General features: G+C 37.7%; 1 protein-coding gene across 4 annotated transcripts in view; it reads left to right on the top strand.

Moving 5' to 3' along the window:
* Nucleotides 1–16,484, top strand: part of LRRC49 (leucine rich repeat containing 49) — a 158,834-nt gene that overhangs the window by 5,911 nt on the left and 136,439 nt on the right. For 2 of the 4 annotated variants that reach the window (XM_049104437.1, XM_025472296.3), the window contains exons 4-7: nt 2,550–2,747; nt 3,090–3,192; nt 7,449–7,652; nt 15,537–15,603. In XM_049104437.1, the coding sequence (XP_048960394.1) occupies nt 2,550–2,747; nt 3,090–3,192; nt 7,449–7,652; nt 15,537–15,603 (572 nt within the window). The remainder of the gene's footprint in view (nt 1–2,549; nt 2,748–3,089; nt 3,193–7,448; nt 7,653–15,536; nt 15,604–16,484) is intronic. The other 2 variants (XM_049104438.1, XM_025472298.3) reach the window with 1 other exon arrangement.

Below are 16,484 nucleotides of genomic sequence, written 5' to 3' on the forward strand. Positions count from 1 at the left end.
TATTCCAGGGTTATAATAAAATCTCAGTTAATCAGAATTTAATTTATTAAATCCCTTAATTAAGAATTCTAAAATGTGTATGTAGAGGGGAAGAGGCAATGTTTCACTCTTAAGATCATGATAAATCAGCAGAAAATCTAGAATTAGTATCTCAAAGATAAGGCTGAGTAGACCATATATAAATGACCATGTTCTGTATCATCCATCCACCCATTTTTCCATCCATCCACTTATCCATCCATTCATCCACGTATCTAGGGTATAGTTCAGAAAGATTCTTCTTGAATATAGACATTATTGAAAGAATGGACAGAGTTTTAAAAAAAGATTTATTTATTTATTTGATAAATAAGGGGGAAGAGGGTGAGAAAATCTCAGGCAGACTCCATGCTGAGCACGGAGTGGGATGCTTAACTGCACCACCCAGGTGCCTCTGGTTAGCATTTTCATACTAAAATACAAGACTTTCGTGGTTTTTTTTTTTTTTAACAGAAATAGTATATGCAAAATAGATTTCCACTTAACCTTTAGTAAATTGGAAAATCAATTAATTAATTTATTGATTTTGGATTCTGCCAGAAATATAGAGTCTAAAATGAGGTCTGGCTCCCAAAGAACTTATGCCTTTAATTGGGAAAACAGGGGCTTAATATCTAGTAAATTAAATAGTGACATATGAAATAACAGAAAATGTTTCAATTAAAATTTTGCCACATAGTAATATGGTTTATATGTAGGGCGAAGCATCCCACAAATATATATGGCAGTTTGATATATAAATATATGTGCATATATGTGGGTATTTATATATCCACATAAATATGGGGATATGTCAATTATAGATCAGTCTAGTTTCCAATCATTTAGAGGATCTTTTTTTGTGTGTTTTAAGGCCTTTCTCCATAGTCATTCTCATTCCTTGCTATTTGTTGTAAGACGTATATCACACTGATGGTGAAAGTAAACTCATCATGGGGATAGGGATTATGACTCTTGTGTATGATACGAGCTGAAAAATGTAAGGATAAAACTCCTTTAAGCATAGATGAAACTACTCTTTGATTTCCTCTATACCTCTATTTCCTCTATACCCCCCAGTCTTTTAAAGTTTAAATCTGCCTCTTAAATTGAGAATTAACATGAAGTTTTAACAAAATAATTTAAAAACCTAACTCTGATGCTAATGAGAGAAATCAAGGTGGTCTGTTGTTTGTGGAGTTTTACCTTTATCATCTTTAGCTGACCAGTTACACCTTAATCAGTTAATTCTTAGACTATTTTTGTTCCTTCCTGTTTTTTTTTTTTTTTTTTTTTTACCTATCTGAATTTTGATTTCTAAATCGGTTTACTAAATCATGATTGCCATGGTATCCTGCTAGGAGCTAAATCCTGTCACAAGAGCAGTTTACTGGCGAACATGTCAGTTCTGAGTGACTATATTCTAGAACACTATTTTTTTTTTTTTGATGTTTCATGATACTTAGAAAAGTGGAGTATGAGCACTGATTATTTTGCACAAGAAGCTAGGTATGTGATACTTCGGTTTATACTTTGTAGACTCATAGAAGCTAGCAAATATCATTGCTTGACAGTTTTTTTTTTAAAGATATTATTTGTTTATTTGAGAGAGAGAGAAAGAGAGAGAACACGAGTGGAGGGGAAGAGCAGAAGGAGAGGGTGAAGCCAACTCCTCGCTGAGCAGGGAGTCCCATATGCAGGGCTCAGTCCCAAAACCATGAGATTATGACCTGAGCCAAAGACAGATGCTTTACTGACTGAGCCATCTAGGACCCCTCTTGAAGCTTTTTAATAGTATCTATATAGAACTTGATTTTAAGTTGTCATTATACTGTCTGATGGTCTCCCAAGGAGTATGGTAGCTTCCTAGATTTGTGTTATTCTTTTCACCTTATTGGTTTGTTTAAGCAGAATAATTCTGTGGTAACCATCATTTCTATTTTACTGCTTATCCCTTCAACATCATTTGCTTCTTTTAGGAAATTTTCTCTTAATAGGAGAAAACAGTAGATTTCCTCTGATGTTCAGACTGACCCCTTTGACCCCACTACTCAAATCTTACTTCATTTCTGGAATTTCCCAGCGTCTCTTCTCGACCATCCTACATTCTTCTGGGTCTTTAAAATATACTTTAGTATTCACCTCCTCCCAAACCCATGTGTAACCATCTTCTTAAATGCCAAATAACTGTCACATTTATTTGTGAATATATAACAGATACTATTTCTTTTATTCTGCATTTCGTTTTACTAGTCTATTTCATATTGCTTGCCCGTTAGATTGAAAGCTACTTAATGGCAGTCAGGTGTATAGGACCAACAGCCTCTAAACCTCTTGGGAGGATCATATGCCCCGTGGACCCTAACTACAAATGTACAGCATTTATCCACATCCATTGGTCTCTGCAATATTCTCTACTAATGGTAGCTGAAGATACAAAGAATCTGCTATCCAAAACTACTTTCTCTGTATTTCCAGTAGCAAAGTTATGTATTGTGTAGCTTTGTGATAAACTTTTTGATATTTTGAAGGAGATGGAAGAGTAATAAGCCCTTCGCCTCGTAATAAATCATCATGCATCTCATCCACAACAAACGTGACAGAACTATGTGGGCTGGAAATGAAAACTACCATGAGCTCCTTATCAGCCTTTGGAGATTCTTCCATTCAGACACCTTCAAAGTCCAGAATCCGGCAGGGCTGTCATAGTGCTGGCCCAAATGTATCTGGTAATGAGGGACTATCATCTCAGTTTTAAGAGAGTTAAAATTTAGTACCAGGAGTCAGCATTATAAAGGGGTAAATATAGTGCTAGAGTAGCTCTATACTTTCAACCAATCTGTAAAGCAAGGGAAAGATTATTTGGTATATACAGAACATGTAGTTCAGGGCTGAGGAGGAAAGGAACAAACTCAGATGTAGTAATTAATTTTTTCCTTAGAGAGCTATGGAAACTGTACTTTCCAGAAAAGATATTTGTAGATGCTAAACTTCCCCAAATATAAGGTGACTTTAGTTTCAAGATTTTAAGGTTTTTCTTAATCAAGTAATTTGTATATCATTTTCAATAGGTGATCATATTAATCTGGCAAGCTCATCAATGCCGTCATTTCCCATTTTGCAACGTTCTTCTGAAGAGAAAATTCTGTACTCAGACAGGTTGACCCTAGAAAGGTAAGGACAATTTCTTTTCTTTTTTTGATGAGATAATACATAAACACGGTACAAGATTGGAAAGATAGAGAAGTGTCTCTCTCTTCTCTTGTTCTTTAGCTCTCCAGTTCTGCCACATAGGTATAATCACTGTTACCAATTCTTTATTCTTCCAGGGGTGGGAGGAGGGATTTTTATAGTTATGTAACAGTGCTTACCTATACCCTGGAAGAGTAGTTTAGCAGTTCTAGACTATGACATTGATAAAAATGGATTTTAGGATAGAATAATTTATAATATAGTCCTCATATGGGCCCTTCTAGGCCCTATCCAGTTAAGTTCCTGTTACCTCACTGGCCTGACCTCCTAATTTCTCCTTCATCACTCTACTGAAATTACATTTGCCTCCTTGGTGCCCCTGAAATACACCAAGTGTGCTTATACCTCAGGACTTTTGCATTTGATCTTCCCTTTGCATAGAATACTGTGCCCCCACGTGTCTGTAGGCTCATTCCCTAACTTCTTTCAGGTCTTTACTCAAATGTCATTATGTCGGGGATGACCTTTCCCAGCCAACATCTCCAAAACTACTACCCCTTCCACCCTGACACTCCCTAAGCCCCTTCTCTGCCCTATCTTTCTTCTGAGCATTTATCACCCTCTAATGTATGAAGTATTTTACTTATCAAGTTTATTGTTTATCTCCTTCTACTAGAATATAAACTCCACAAACACGGGGAGTTTTATTCAGTTCTGTATCCCCAGCACCTAGAACAGAGCCTGGGACAAAATAGGCTAAAAATTTTTTGAATGAGTGAATATATTTAGGAATTGATCTTTAGTTTTAAATCTTAGGAAGCCTTTGAATCCTCCTACACTGTGATGGGAATGCAAATTGGTCCAGCCACTCTGGAAAACAGCATGGAGGTTCCTCAGAAAGTTAAAAATAGAGCTACCCTATGAGCTAACAATTGCACTACTAGGCATTTATCCAAAGGATACAAACATAGTGATTCAAAGGGGCACATGCACCCCAATGTTTTTAGCAGCAATGTCCACAATAGCCAAAATATGGAAAGAACCCAGATGTCCATCAATAGAGGAATAGATAAAGAAGAGGTATATTTACACACATATATGTATATATATTGTATGTGTATATATATATACTGTACATATACGTATGTACATGCACATATATGAATATACATACAACGGAATATTACTCATCCATCAAAAATAATGAAATCTTGCCATTTGCAACATTGTGAATGGAACTAGAAGGCATTCTGCTAAGTGAAATAACTCATTCAGGGAGACAAATACCATATGATTAAACTCATGTGGAATTTTAGAAACAAAACAGATGAACATAGGGGAAGGGAAGGAAAAATAAAATAAGATGAAAACAGAGAGGGAGGGGATCCCTGGGTGGCACAGCGGTTTGGCGCCTGCCTTTGGCCCAGGGCGCGATCCTGGAGACCCGGGATCGAATCCCACGTCAGGCTCCCGGTGCATGGAGCCTGCTTCTCCCTCCTCCTGTGTCTCTGCCTCTTTCTCTCTCTCTATGTCTATCATGAATAAATAAATAAATCTTTAAAAAAAAACAAAACAACAACAACAACAAAAAAAAACAGAGAGGGAGGCAAACCATAAGAGACTCTTAACTATAGAGAACAAACTGAGGGTTGTTGGACAGGAGCTGGGTGGGGGGACGGGGTAACTGGGTGATGGACATAAGGAGGGCACATGATGTAGTGAGCACTGGGTGTTATATGCAACTGATGGATCACTAAATTCTATCCCTGAAACTAATAATGCAGTATATGTTACGTAAATTGAATTTAAATAAAAAAAAAATAACTCTAGGAAGCCCTTATCAATACAATGGTAGATGAAGCACCACCATCCTACCTTAGTGCTATAACCAGCCTAGAGAAACTATTTCTGCTATACAGCATAGTAGTGCATTTCCAAGAGCAAATTGTTAAGCAGACTTCTTACTTGAGCAGTGCACACTTGACAGTGAACTGTCATAGACCATCTGTGTGTGTAGTTGGGGAAAAAGCTCTCTGGAGGGTGTGATGTGTTGTATTGTAGGCAGAGCACCACTTGAGGGCACCAGCTCTCATGACAGCTTTGCAGTATTGTTGATTTTGTGATCCTAATGCTACCTAATATTTGTAACTTTCCTGATAATCCTTTTAATGTTTTGAGGGATTTTATGGTAATTTTTAGCTTAGTCTTTTAAGTCCAAGAACAGTACCTCAGTCCTTCAGTTGTGTGTGCCTTGATATTAACAGGAGCCAATGTTTGTGAGATTGTCGCATAACAAGTTAGGAATTTGAGTGGTAGCTTGTGGTAATTCAGGCAGTTGTGAAGATGGTCCTTGTATCACGGACATCTAGGGTGAAGGTGCAGACTTTGGTTAGGTGGAGACTTGCTTACCGAGGAAAGGCAGGATCAGGGGAATTGACTCTGCCTCACAGGCTCGTTGTGAAATGGCAGGATGACAAAGATGCCAGAAGCTCAGGCATAATGTGAGCAGTACCAGAATGTGCAGTCAAGAGTTGGGTTAGCAGCAAAGCCCTTTGGAATCATTATTTGAGAGCCAGTGGTAACAGCAGTGGTTTCCAAAGGCAGATCTGCCATGCTGTACTACTTCTGTGCCAGGAGACTGAGGGATCCAGAGGAGACTCCAGACTGAGAAGAAGTGCTTAGAGAGTTAGACTCTGGCTGTCCTGGGAGTTAGGCGTACCAGCATCAAGTAGGAAATACAGAGGCAGAAATATAGTCTAATAAACACCTGGTGTTAGGGCAGGACGTATAACAAATCAGGGATTTTGTAGGCAGAACAATCCCCTCTGGAGAGCACTGGCTTATTATGTATGTGTGTTTGCTTGTTTTGCTGCATGGCAGGGACTTAGGGGGCCGAGGGGTGGACAAGTGAGCCTTGCAGTTGGGACTTAGTCACTGGATTTGGAATCTGAGAAAGTGACTTTACTTCAAGCTACAGCGGCTTGTGTAAGAGGGAGGCCAAGATTATTTCTTTTCCTTTCTCAGTGATGACTGACTCAGAAATTGGGTGAACTAGAAGCTGGGGGTATTGGTAAGTTTAACAGAGAAACAGAGGAAGACTGAAGCAGGAAAAAGGAGACAAAGTTTTTTGCTAAGTTGATAAGTAAAGATACAGATTTTAAACTAGAAAACTTGTCTTTTATTAATTTATACTTTACAAGGTAAGGAGCAAATGTGGTAGTATTGAATGCACGAATGAATTCTAAGTACTAAGCGCACATTAAAAGATTTCAACCACAATTTCACTCATGCTTGTAGCACTCTTATTTTTTTCAAAGGTTATATTCGCTTGATTTTTACTGAAAGGAAATAGTTCTAATAAGTCTCCACATTAGAGTTGTTCACACGCTGATCAGTACAGCTACATTTTCATGTTGAAAACCTCAGAGTGGAATCATTCCTCTGGCCATTTTATTAGAGTAGTAGAATTCTTAAAGGGCCCTGCACAGATTTACTTCACATGTAATACACAATAACTTTTCACATAATTGATGCTTTAGTGTTTCAAATACAGCTAAAAGCATGTATTAGTAAGGTTTCATCCTATCCTATAGCATTCTGAATGTTCTGCAAAGTCTAAAGTTAATGTTGAACATGTAAATACTCTTAAGATCTGTGCTTCTAAGGAAATGTGTAATAAGGACCACCTGCCCATTAATGGATTTCAGGATGAAACTGTATTCATGAAAGTGAACTGTAGATGGCTGAATTTCTTGCTCTTCCTAAGATGTCATCTAGCTCAGGAGTCTGTGATTCCATGAGAGACCTGTGTATGAGTTGTGGTTTTTTTCCCTTACGACTCAGTTGCCTGGGTATTCTTAGCATCAGTGGATTGATGGCAAGGGTATTTCTCTGGTTATGTGACATGGTTCTTTGAATCATTTGAATTTTCAGAAGGCAATTACATTGAGTGTTTTCTGATGTTATGTCAATTTTATGAGAAATAATCAATATTGGAGACTTTTCTTAATACGAGAGCTTAGACTTAATTTTAGTAATTGCCTGTCAAAGTGTATTGTCTTTTATAGAAATAATTTATAATTAGATCCAGGATATTCAGGTTCTGGAGGCAAGAAAGGATTCTGTTTATTTTTTTCTTCTCACAGTGTGGGAGCACAAAGATACTATTATATTTGTAATAATAAGAGGAGACAGGTTATCACATCGAAACTATATTAACTTTTTAAAATGTTTTCTAGGCAAAAGCTGACTGTATGTCCTATCATTGATGGAGAAGAACACCTTCGTTTATTGAACTTCCAACACAATTTTATAACTCGGATCCAAAATATTTCTAATCTACAGAGGCTAATATTCTTGGATTTATATGATAACCAAATTGAAGAAATCAGTGGGCTTTCTACTCTGAGATCCCTCCGTGTCCTTCTGCTGGGGAAAAACAGGTAATCTTTATAGAACAGATTTGTTTATTTACTTGGGGCTAATGTTGAGACTTCTGGTGTTTGAGAGCAATTCAGAATTGAAGAATCCTTAAGAAACTAATAGACTAAAAAAAAAAAAAAAAAAAAACGAATAGACTAAAATTTGGTAAGATTATTTGAATGGATTAAGATTCCGTCATAATTTGTTTTATGAGATTCAATCTGACAGACCAAATAATATTTATGGAATGCATATTTTATTATTTCCATTACTTCCCAGTGCTCTATCTTACATGGAAGTAAATAGCAGACTTTGGCCTTAACTTTTTATTTTCTTGAGCTATCTTGTAAGCAACCGTGTATATTCACTTTCGTCTTGTGTGTTTCACTTATAATCCCTCTCTGTACTTGACTGTGGGTAGACATTTGATATTTCAGGTTTGTCAAATTACTGATTGATTCTTGTTCAGATGGTGTTCTCGGTATGCATTTAATATTACATCCTATATGAGCTTCCCCAGTTCCTTTTCTAAGCTCTGTTGAGTAGTGCAGTTACATAATTTCTGACCGATAGTTGTCTATGACTTTTCTCACCATTCTGTTTTACTGGATAGCTTTCGCAATGCCTACAAAGAAGGGCTGTTTAGCCAACTCCAAAAATGATTTTTATATGATCAAATGATGAATTTTAGTTACAGTATTACACCCAAGCTTGGTTCCCCTCCCCACCACTTTCTCCCTGACACCATGGATCTCCAATTACCTCTTTATTCTCACTGGTCAGTGGTAATATAAGGTATTTTTCCAATATCATGCCCCAGAATCCTAGGCTCTTGTCTCTTCTCTGTGTTTACTACCAGTATAGTTCCTACCAAAGTAGTTTATTGTCTGTACTTGGTTCAAGTGTTATACTTTAAACTGAACATTATGGCAGCTGGAGGGAATTTGGGGAAATTAAAGGAGCATGGAGTATTAGAGCTTAAACTGACTCCAGAGATCAGCTCTCTTATTCACAGAAGAAGAAATGGAGATGTAAAGGGACTTTTGCAGGTTATATATGTATAAACTGTATGCAGGAGGAATATGCCAGCCAGAGTAGTTTATGGAGTAAAGTAAGAAGTCAACTTTTCATACATTTAAGGCATTCCCTTTAGGTGCTCCCTGTTCTCTCTCTCAGAGATTTCTTAACTAGTTTCTAATCTGTGGAGTTTTTGATTTGTTTGCATAGCTTCCATTTGTTTTTTAGCACCATTGCTTTATGGCCTCCTTTCAGTCCTGGAGTTTTTTCCTAGTGACATTTTTAATCTCCTTTGCTAGTTTTTTTTTTTTTTTAAAGATTTATTTATTTATGATAGACACAGAGAGAGAGAGAGAGAGGCAGAGACACAGGCAGAGAGAGAGGGAGAAGCAGGCTCTTATACAATAGCTCATCAGCATAAATTAATAAATGGTACTGTCTGTCTAAAGGAAAGAAGCTCTGTGTTTTAGTCTGATAAGTCTAAAACTTGGCATGTAATTTCTTTTGGACTTCTTTTGATTTGTTTGTTTGTTCTGATAAGTCTAAAACTTGGCATGTAATTTCTTTTGGACTTCTTTTGATTTGTTTCGAGCCCGATGCGGGACTCAATCCCGGGACTCCAGGATCGCTCCCTGGGCCAAAGGCAGGTGCCGAACCGCTGAGCCACCCAGGGATCCCCTCTCCTTTGCTAGTTTTAAACATAGTATCTAAGAGCCGCTCCTGGGTCCCAGTGTTTTAAATTATCTCTCAACTGACTTTTCTTCCTACTTCTCCCTTGCAGCTTCTCTGACTTCTCAGAAATAACCTTTTAAGTTTTTTTTAAAAATAACTTGTTGCTTGAAGACACCAGTCTATCTGACCTTCTTACCTCTCCAGAGGTCTCTTTGTTCTCCAATTCTAAGGGATTTAATGCCCTTTTCTGTATCCTTATCCTTGGTCAAATAAAACTAATCTGATTAAGTCACTTCCTCTTTCTACTCTCTCTTTCTGCTTTGTTTGTGTTTGGTCATGTTTTACTTCATTTTTCACATAAAGAAAACAGCTATAAGGAATTTAGAGCATTAGTGTTCTCGAGTGAAAAAGAAAGTCAGAAAGACAACTTTCTGCATTCTCCCCAAATGCATATTTCTGAGGTATCAGAACAAGGCAAATCTGCCTCATGTTTTCTAGTCAGCTATGTGAGCCTTGAAGATGCAAATCTATCCTGAGGCAGGATTTTAGTGAACTTTAGGCAAATCTGGCTAAGGAATGCTGGAGGAGAGAGCAGCTCATCAGCCACCCTGCCTCCCCAGGTTTGTCTTGGATGAACTGTTGCCCCCTGCTGGGCCAGTCCAGGATGGTTTCTCTCTTTGCAGAGCACTGCACCATCTTTTAGTCCAAGACAGTGGAACCAGCTGTTAAAATCCAGGGCAAACATATTTCTCTAAGTTCCAGCAGCTCCAACAAAGATTTCTGGCCAAAATCTAGAATGTGCTCAGATTCTGTATGTGAGGTTTGCATTGCTACCGAAGAACCCCCAGCCCCTCTGTACCACTGTGCCACTGAAGTTCTTGCCATCTAACTCTTCTACTTTCTGTGTTCTTGTTTATCCTTGTGAGATCTTCTCATGCTTGCATGATCACAGGCTAATAGGTAGAACTTCAGTGCGTTTTGTCTCGTCACCCAGGATTATAGATACAAAACTCAACAGGCTCAGGATTCCATATTCCTTTCCTATTGATTCCTGGAAGGTCTCCACTTAAGGATTTGTCTCTAACACCTGAAAAGCCTTGCCTTCATATGTATTTCTGTAGTGTGGTCCTTATGCAGGCATCAGTATCATAATATGGCTTGCAGAGATAGGCTCTGATGTACCCCTGGGGGTCTGTAGCTGCTGATGTGATGGGTAAGGCTTGTCTTCTCCTAGTTTCAGTCCATTTAATGGGAGAACTTCCTTTTAAAAAACATCTTTGGGTCGTATTGGGAGCTGACTACAATTCTGCAAATTCATGAGGTCAATACCTAATCTGAGCAGTGGTCTCCTGGTCAACTGATAACTTTATCTGCCTCTGAATTCTTTAGAATTGAATCTTTTTTTTTTCCTTTTTTCTTTTTTCTTTTTCTTTCTTTCTTTTTTTTTTTTTTTTTTTAGGTCATTTCAGGTGCTGGGGGTGGGGGAAAGAATCTATGATAAAGGTAGTTCATGAAGACAAGACACCAAGATGTTTGGTTGGTCTGGGTTTAACTGACAATGAATGACTTAATCTATTTCTTTCCCCTATTTCTCTGGGCAGTCCAAATCTGCAGTGAGAATAGTGAAGCCACCATGTGTCAAAGCTAAAAGAATGCCTGAAGTCACAGCATATAGGTGGTGTTTTACTGGATAGCTTAATGGTATGTGAGCCTCTGGTAGAATTCTGTGGGAAGGCTGACGACACAGGCTGGGCTCTGTGATTGGACCACCTTAAAACTGCCCAGAGTTTCTGATAAACACAGAAACAGAATACATTGATCCTCCAAATCTGAGAACTTTAGGCCGAAACAGTCTCTGTCCCTTGTGTGTAGTTTTCAAAATGTTAAAAATAGAATTCTCAGACAAATAGTAATTATAGGCCAATGTTTTAATTAACTCAATCATGAGGGAACCAGTCGGATAACAAAGCTGGTTCAAAAGGAGGATAAGAGAAACTGATATATAGTCAATGAAAAGCAAAGAATGTCAGAATATGAGTAAGTTATAAAATGGGTTCATGTCCTACAAAGCAGTAAGATTATAACCCTCTGAGTTATTTCTCTAACACACAGAAATAAATTACATTCCTACCTGGCAAAAATCATCATTATATTTTAATCAATTTTCTACAAGTTAGCATATAACTTTAAAGAGTTTGGGCTCTCATGAGTAGTAAATAGTCAGGTGGTCCTTAGATAGGCTTGTTCACAGTGCTCTGATATATTGAGAGGACATGCAGTCAGTCATTCTTTTGCCTTATTTCCAAATATTGGTTATCTACACTGAATAGCACTCTTTATTCTATACTTAACATATCACAGTTTACAAAATTAGTTTTTATACTATGTTTTTTCACTTCAATATATTAAATTATTTATATCTTCTCATATTAAATGTTCTTTGAGAAACATTTTTGAAAACACTTTTTAGAGCTGTGTAATATATAGATTTGTAGATACATAGATAGATGGATTCACTTAATATTTTCCACTTGTTAGACATTTACATTTGTAGATACATAGATGGATTCACTTAATATTTTCCACATGTTAGACATTTACATTGTATCCCTCATTTTTGCTATGATAATGCTGTGAAAAATATCCTTACCCATAAATCTTTGTCTGCCTCTCTTATTTCCTTGGAATATGCTTTAGTATTTTCTAAGTAGGTGAGTTCATCCTCATGAAACTCATATGAGAGGAAAGTTGAAATTTGATGAAGGAGATCTATATTTTAAGGTAATACTTCTCAAAATGTGAACTCTGGCCCAGCAGCATCAGCACCACCCAGGAATATGTTAGGCAAATGTTTGGACCCTGTCCCAGAAACTCTGGAGGTGAAGCTCAGCAGTCTATATTTTAGCAAGCCCTCCAGATGATTCTGATACTCACAGAAGTTTGAGAACTGCCATTTTAGGGAATGTGGACTTGGCAGGATCAAAGAGTTGCATAAAAGGCTTCTCTAATAGCTGGGAAGTCAGATTGCTGGAGAACATCACTCTGTCCTAGCCATATTATTAGGTTATTGTAATTTCCTCCAATTGTTCTAGGTATTTCAAAAGCAAAGCAGGCAGAAGAATAACTTTGTTGATAGTTTTGTCTGTTTTCCTATCTGATAGTGTCAGCTATAAGGTTGAGAAATTCTTTTAAAATACTAAGGAAAAATAGAGATAGGAAGAACAAAAGACAAAATGGGGGAGTAATGAGAGAGAGAGAGAGAAGGGAGAGAAGAATGCTGTCACATTGTGATGGGGCATAGTGGGTATATGACAGATATTTTTATATACCAAATTGGATTGAATTGGTTGTGGTGATGTAATTTTGGATTTGGCAATGATGTAGCTGAGTTCTTTGGCTGAGGTCACATGGAGATGGAAATTCTCAAAGTTTAAATTGGCATTATGTTTACATAGTGATCAGCATATAATGAAGTTTCAAGGGATGATCCAGATTCTGGAAACATTTAGGAAGGTAGAAATGGTTCTTTGAGGCCATAAGCAGTAGCAACAGAAATAGTGATAGGCAGGTGATGATCAAGATGGACTGCATGAACTTCATTTCTACCCTTTCTTTGCCACTGCTCCCTTCCCTCTACTAAATTATGGCAACAGGAGAAAGTAGGATCTGTAGGAGAGGAAAAAAAATAAGAGGGAAGTAGTTTTTGTTTTGTTTTGTTAGAACTGTCTAGTTGGAGGCAGTTAGACAGGTAAGGTAGCCAGAAAAGATAGAAATGAGGAAACAATGGATGGGCCCTATTCATTAAGGAATATAAGAAGGGACATTTTAATGCTCAGCATCATTTGGCATCAGGGGAATACAAATCAAAACCTGATACCTATCAGAATGGCTAAAATTAACAGATCAGGAAATGACAGATGTTGGCAAGGACATGGAGAAAGGGGAACCCTCTTACGCTGTTGTTTGGAATGCCAGCTAGAAAAGCCACTCTGGAAAACAGTATGGGCGTTCTTTAAAAAGTTGAAAATAGAGCTACCCTACGACCCAGCAATTGCACTACTAGGTATATAACTCCAAAGATACAGATGTAGTGATCTGAAGGCACCTGCACCCCAATGTTTATAACACCAATGTCCATAAGAGCCAAACTCTGGAAAGCATCCAGATATCCATCGACAGATAAACGGATAAAGAAGAGGTGGTATATATAAACAATGGAATATTACTCAGGCATTAAAAAAGAAATCTTGCCACTTGCAATGTTGTGGATGGAACTAGAAGGTGTTATGCTGAGCAAAATAAGGCCATCAGACAACATATGATTTCACTCATATGTAGAATTTAAGAAAACAGAGGAACATAGGGGATGGAAGGGAGAACTAAAACAAGATGAAATCAGAGAGGGAGACAAACCACAAGAGACTCTTAATCACAGGAAAGAAACTGAGGGTCACACTGGAGAGGAGTTGGGTGGGGGATGGGGTACCTGGGTGATGGACATTAAAGAAGACGTGATGGAATGAGGACTGGGTGTTATATACAACTGATAAATCACTGAGCTCTACTTTTGCAACTAATAATATACTATATGTTAATTGAGTTTAAATAAAAAGTAAAAAAGGATAAGGGGCATTTTATTTATTTATTTACTTATTTATAGATTTTATTTATTCGTGAGAGAGAGAGAGAGGCAGGCTCCATGCAGGGAGCCTGACGTGGGACTCGATCCCGGGTCTCCAGGATCAGGCCCTGGGCTGAAGGCAGCGCTAAACCGCTGAGCCACCTGGGCTGCCCGATAAAGGGCATTTTAGAGATAAAATGCTGTGTTTTAAAATTTATAGCAATCGGGGTGCCTGGGTGGCTCAGTCAATTAAGTGGTTGTCTTTGACTCAGGTCATGGTCCTGGAGTCCCTGGATTGAGCTCTGTGTCTGGCTCCCTGGTCAGCAGGAAATCTGCTTCTCCTTCTCCCTCTGTCTCTGCCCCTGCTTGTGCTCTCTCTCACTCACTTACTCTCTATCTCTGACATAAATAAAATCTTTTAAAAAATTAAAACAAAATAAAACTTAATAGCAATATTTTAGCTTTTCACAAGACGGCAAATAAAAAATTTCAAATATTCACAAACTGAGCAGGTCTTGTAGAAAACATTTAAGTGATGTCTAATGTGTCTCTGTGATAAATAATCCTGTTATGAATATCCTTGTACATCAAACTTATCCATTTAGTTAATAGATAGTTATTGGGTTCCTACTCAGTGCGAGCCCCTGTAATAAGTGCTGGGGATGGAGTAGAGAATATGTTGAAATTTCTGCCCTCTTGAAGCTCATGTTTTGGTTTGAGGAAGGAGGTCATGAGAACGTAAACACATAAATAATGTAATTTTAGGCAAGGATAGGTGCAATTAAGTCAATTAAAGCTGGGGAAGGAGAGAGGAGGATAGGAAGGGGGAGTGAACCATGCGAAGTTCTGACTGAAGAACACTGAGGAAGAAGGAGCAACAAAGGTAAACACCCCAAGGCAGAAATGAACTTGTCAGATTAGAGAGAGCAAGAAAGCCCCAAGATGGGAGCAGAGAGAGCCTGTGGTAGGAGCTGTGGTAGGAGATAAGGCCGGACAAGGACTCAGCAGCCATGAGAGTTAGGGCCTTGAGGACCGAGATGAGGAGTTTAGATCATATTCTGAAGGGAACTGTGCCTTGTCCTAAGGTTATTAGAAGTAGAATTGCTGGGCAGCCCCGGTGGTGCAGCGGTTTAGTGCTGCCTGCAGCCCGGGGCGTGATCCTGGAGACCTGGGATCGAGTCCCACATCGGGCTTCTGCATGGAGCCTGCTTCTCCTACCTCCTGTGTCTCTGCCTCTCTCTCTGTCTATCATAAATAAATAAAAAAATCTTTAAAAAAAAAAAGAAGTAGAATTGCTTTTTCCTAAAGATCTGACTCTTAAGCTGTCTTTGGGACATTTCCCCCAGTGGGCATAATTAATTTTATAATTAAATCAATGGGAAATATGTTTTTGTCATATATATATATATGTAAAATTACATATAATCTCTGTAAATGTACATATTTACATAGATCTATTGCTGTTTCTGTATCTACTTACCTAAAGATAGAGTAAAATTAAAATTAAAAGAATAAATTAAAATACCTTAGCATGTTTTGATTTACAATTAATGTGATACATCCATATTTCTACTCTACTTATTCTGATTTTCAGAATCAAGAAAATTTCAAACCTGGAGAACCTCAAAAGCTTAGATGTCTTGGACCTTCACGGAAATCAGGTATTGTAAAGCCCTTTTGTTTCTTTCTTTTCTGAAAAGAAGTCTAGGAAATTTGGCATTTTAAAGGTTTTAACAATGATACTTGTGTTGAAGTATTTCAAGAGTTATTTTACTGCTTCACTGAAATTTCTAAGGTACTAAGCCTGTTTATTTAAGATATGGTAATTCCTTAGCAGTAAATGACAGATGAAACTTATAAAACCTTTGGAATCCATATAGTTAGGACAATTCTGTTTCTTATTTAGTCTTTTATTATTTTCGAAATACATATTTTCTAACCCTAGCCCAACAACTAGAATATTACTAATGATTTTCTTCTACTTAGATATTCTTCCTTTATTCTGAGGCCACCACCATCCAGGATTTCACATTTATTATTTCCTTGTGGATTTTTAAAAAAAATTTTTATTTATTTATTCATTCATGAGAGACACGGGGGTGGGGGGAGGGCAGAGATACAGGCCGAGGGAGAAGCAGCCTCCACGCAGGGAGCCCGATGTGGGACTCTATCCCGGGACTTGAGGATCAAGCCCTGGGCCAAAGGCAGGCACCAAACTGCTGAGCCACCCAGGGATTCCCCCCTTGTGAATTATTTTAAAGTTAGTTATATCACATATATATGTCTAAATTATACCTTGTTTAGCAGTATTGTGATGTATTGTCATCTAGTGTTTGCTTTTTGCATACATTAGTAGCTGACTGAGATGAATATATTTTGATTCAGTAACTGTAGTTTACTCCTTTTTGCTGTTTTAAGTTTCATGGATTAATTATATGAAAACTTTTTCTCCAGTTTATTATTGGTAGACATTTGTGTTATTTCCTTTTTTTTTTTTTTTTTTTTTTTTTGCTTGTTTGTTTCCTTTTAGGAATAGCACTTC

This window comes from Canis lupus, chromosome 30, assembly GCF_003254725.2.
Source record: "Canis lupus dingo isolate Sandy chromosome 30, ASM325472v2, whole genome shotgun sequence".
In the NCBI taxonomy this organism is placed as follows: Eukaryota; Metazoa; Chordata; class Mammalia; order Carnivora; family Canidae; genus Canis; species Canis lupus.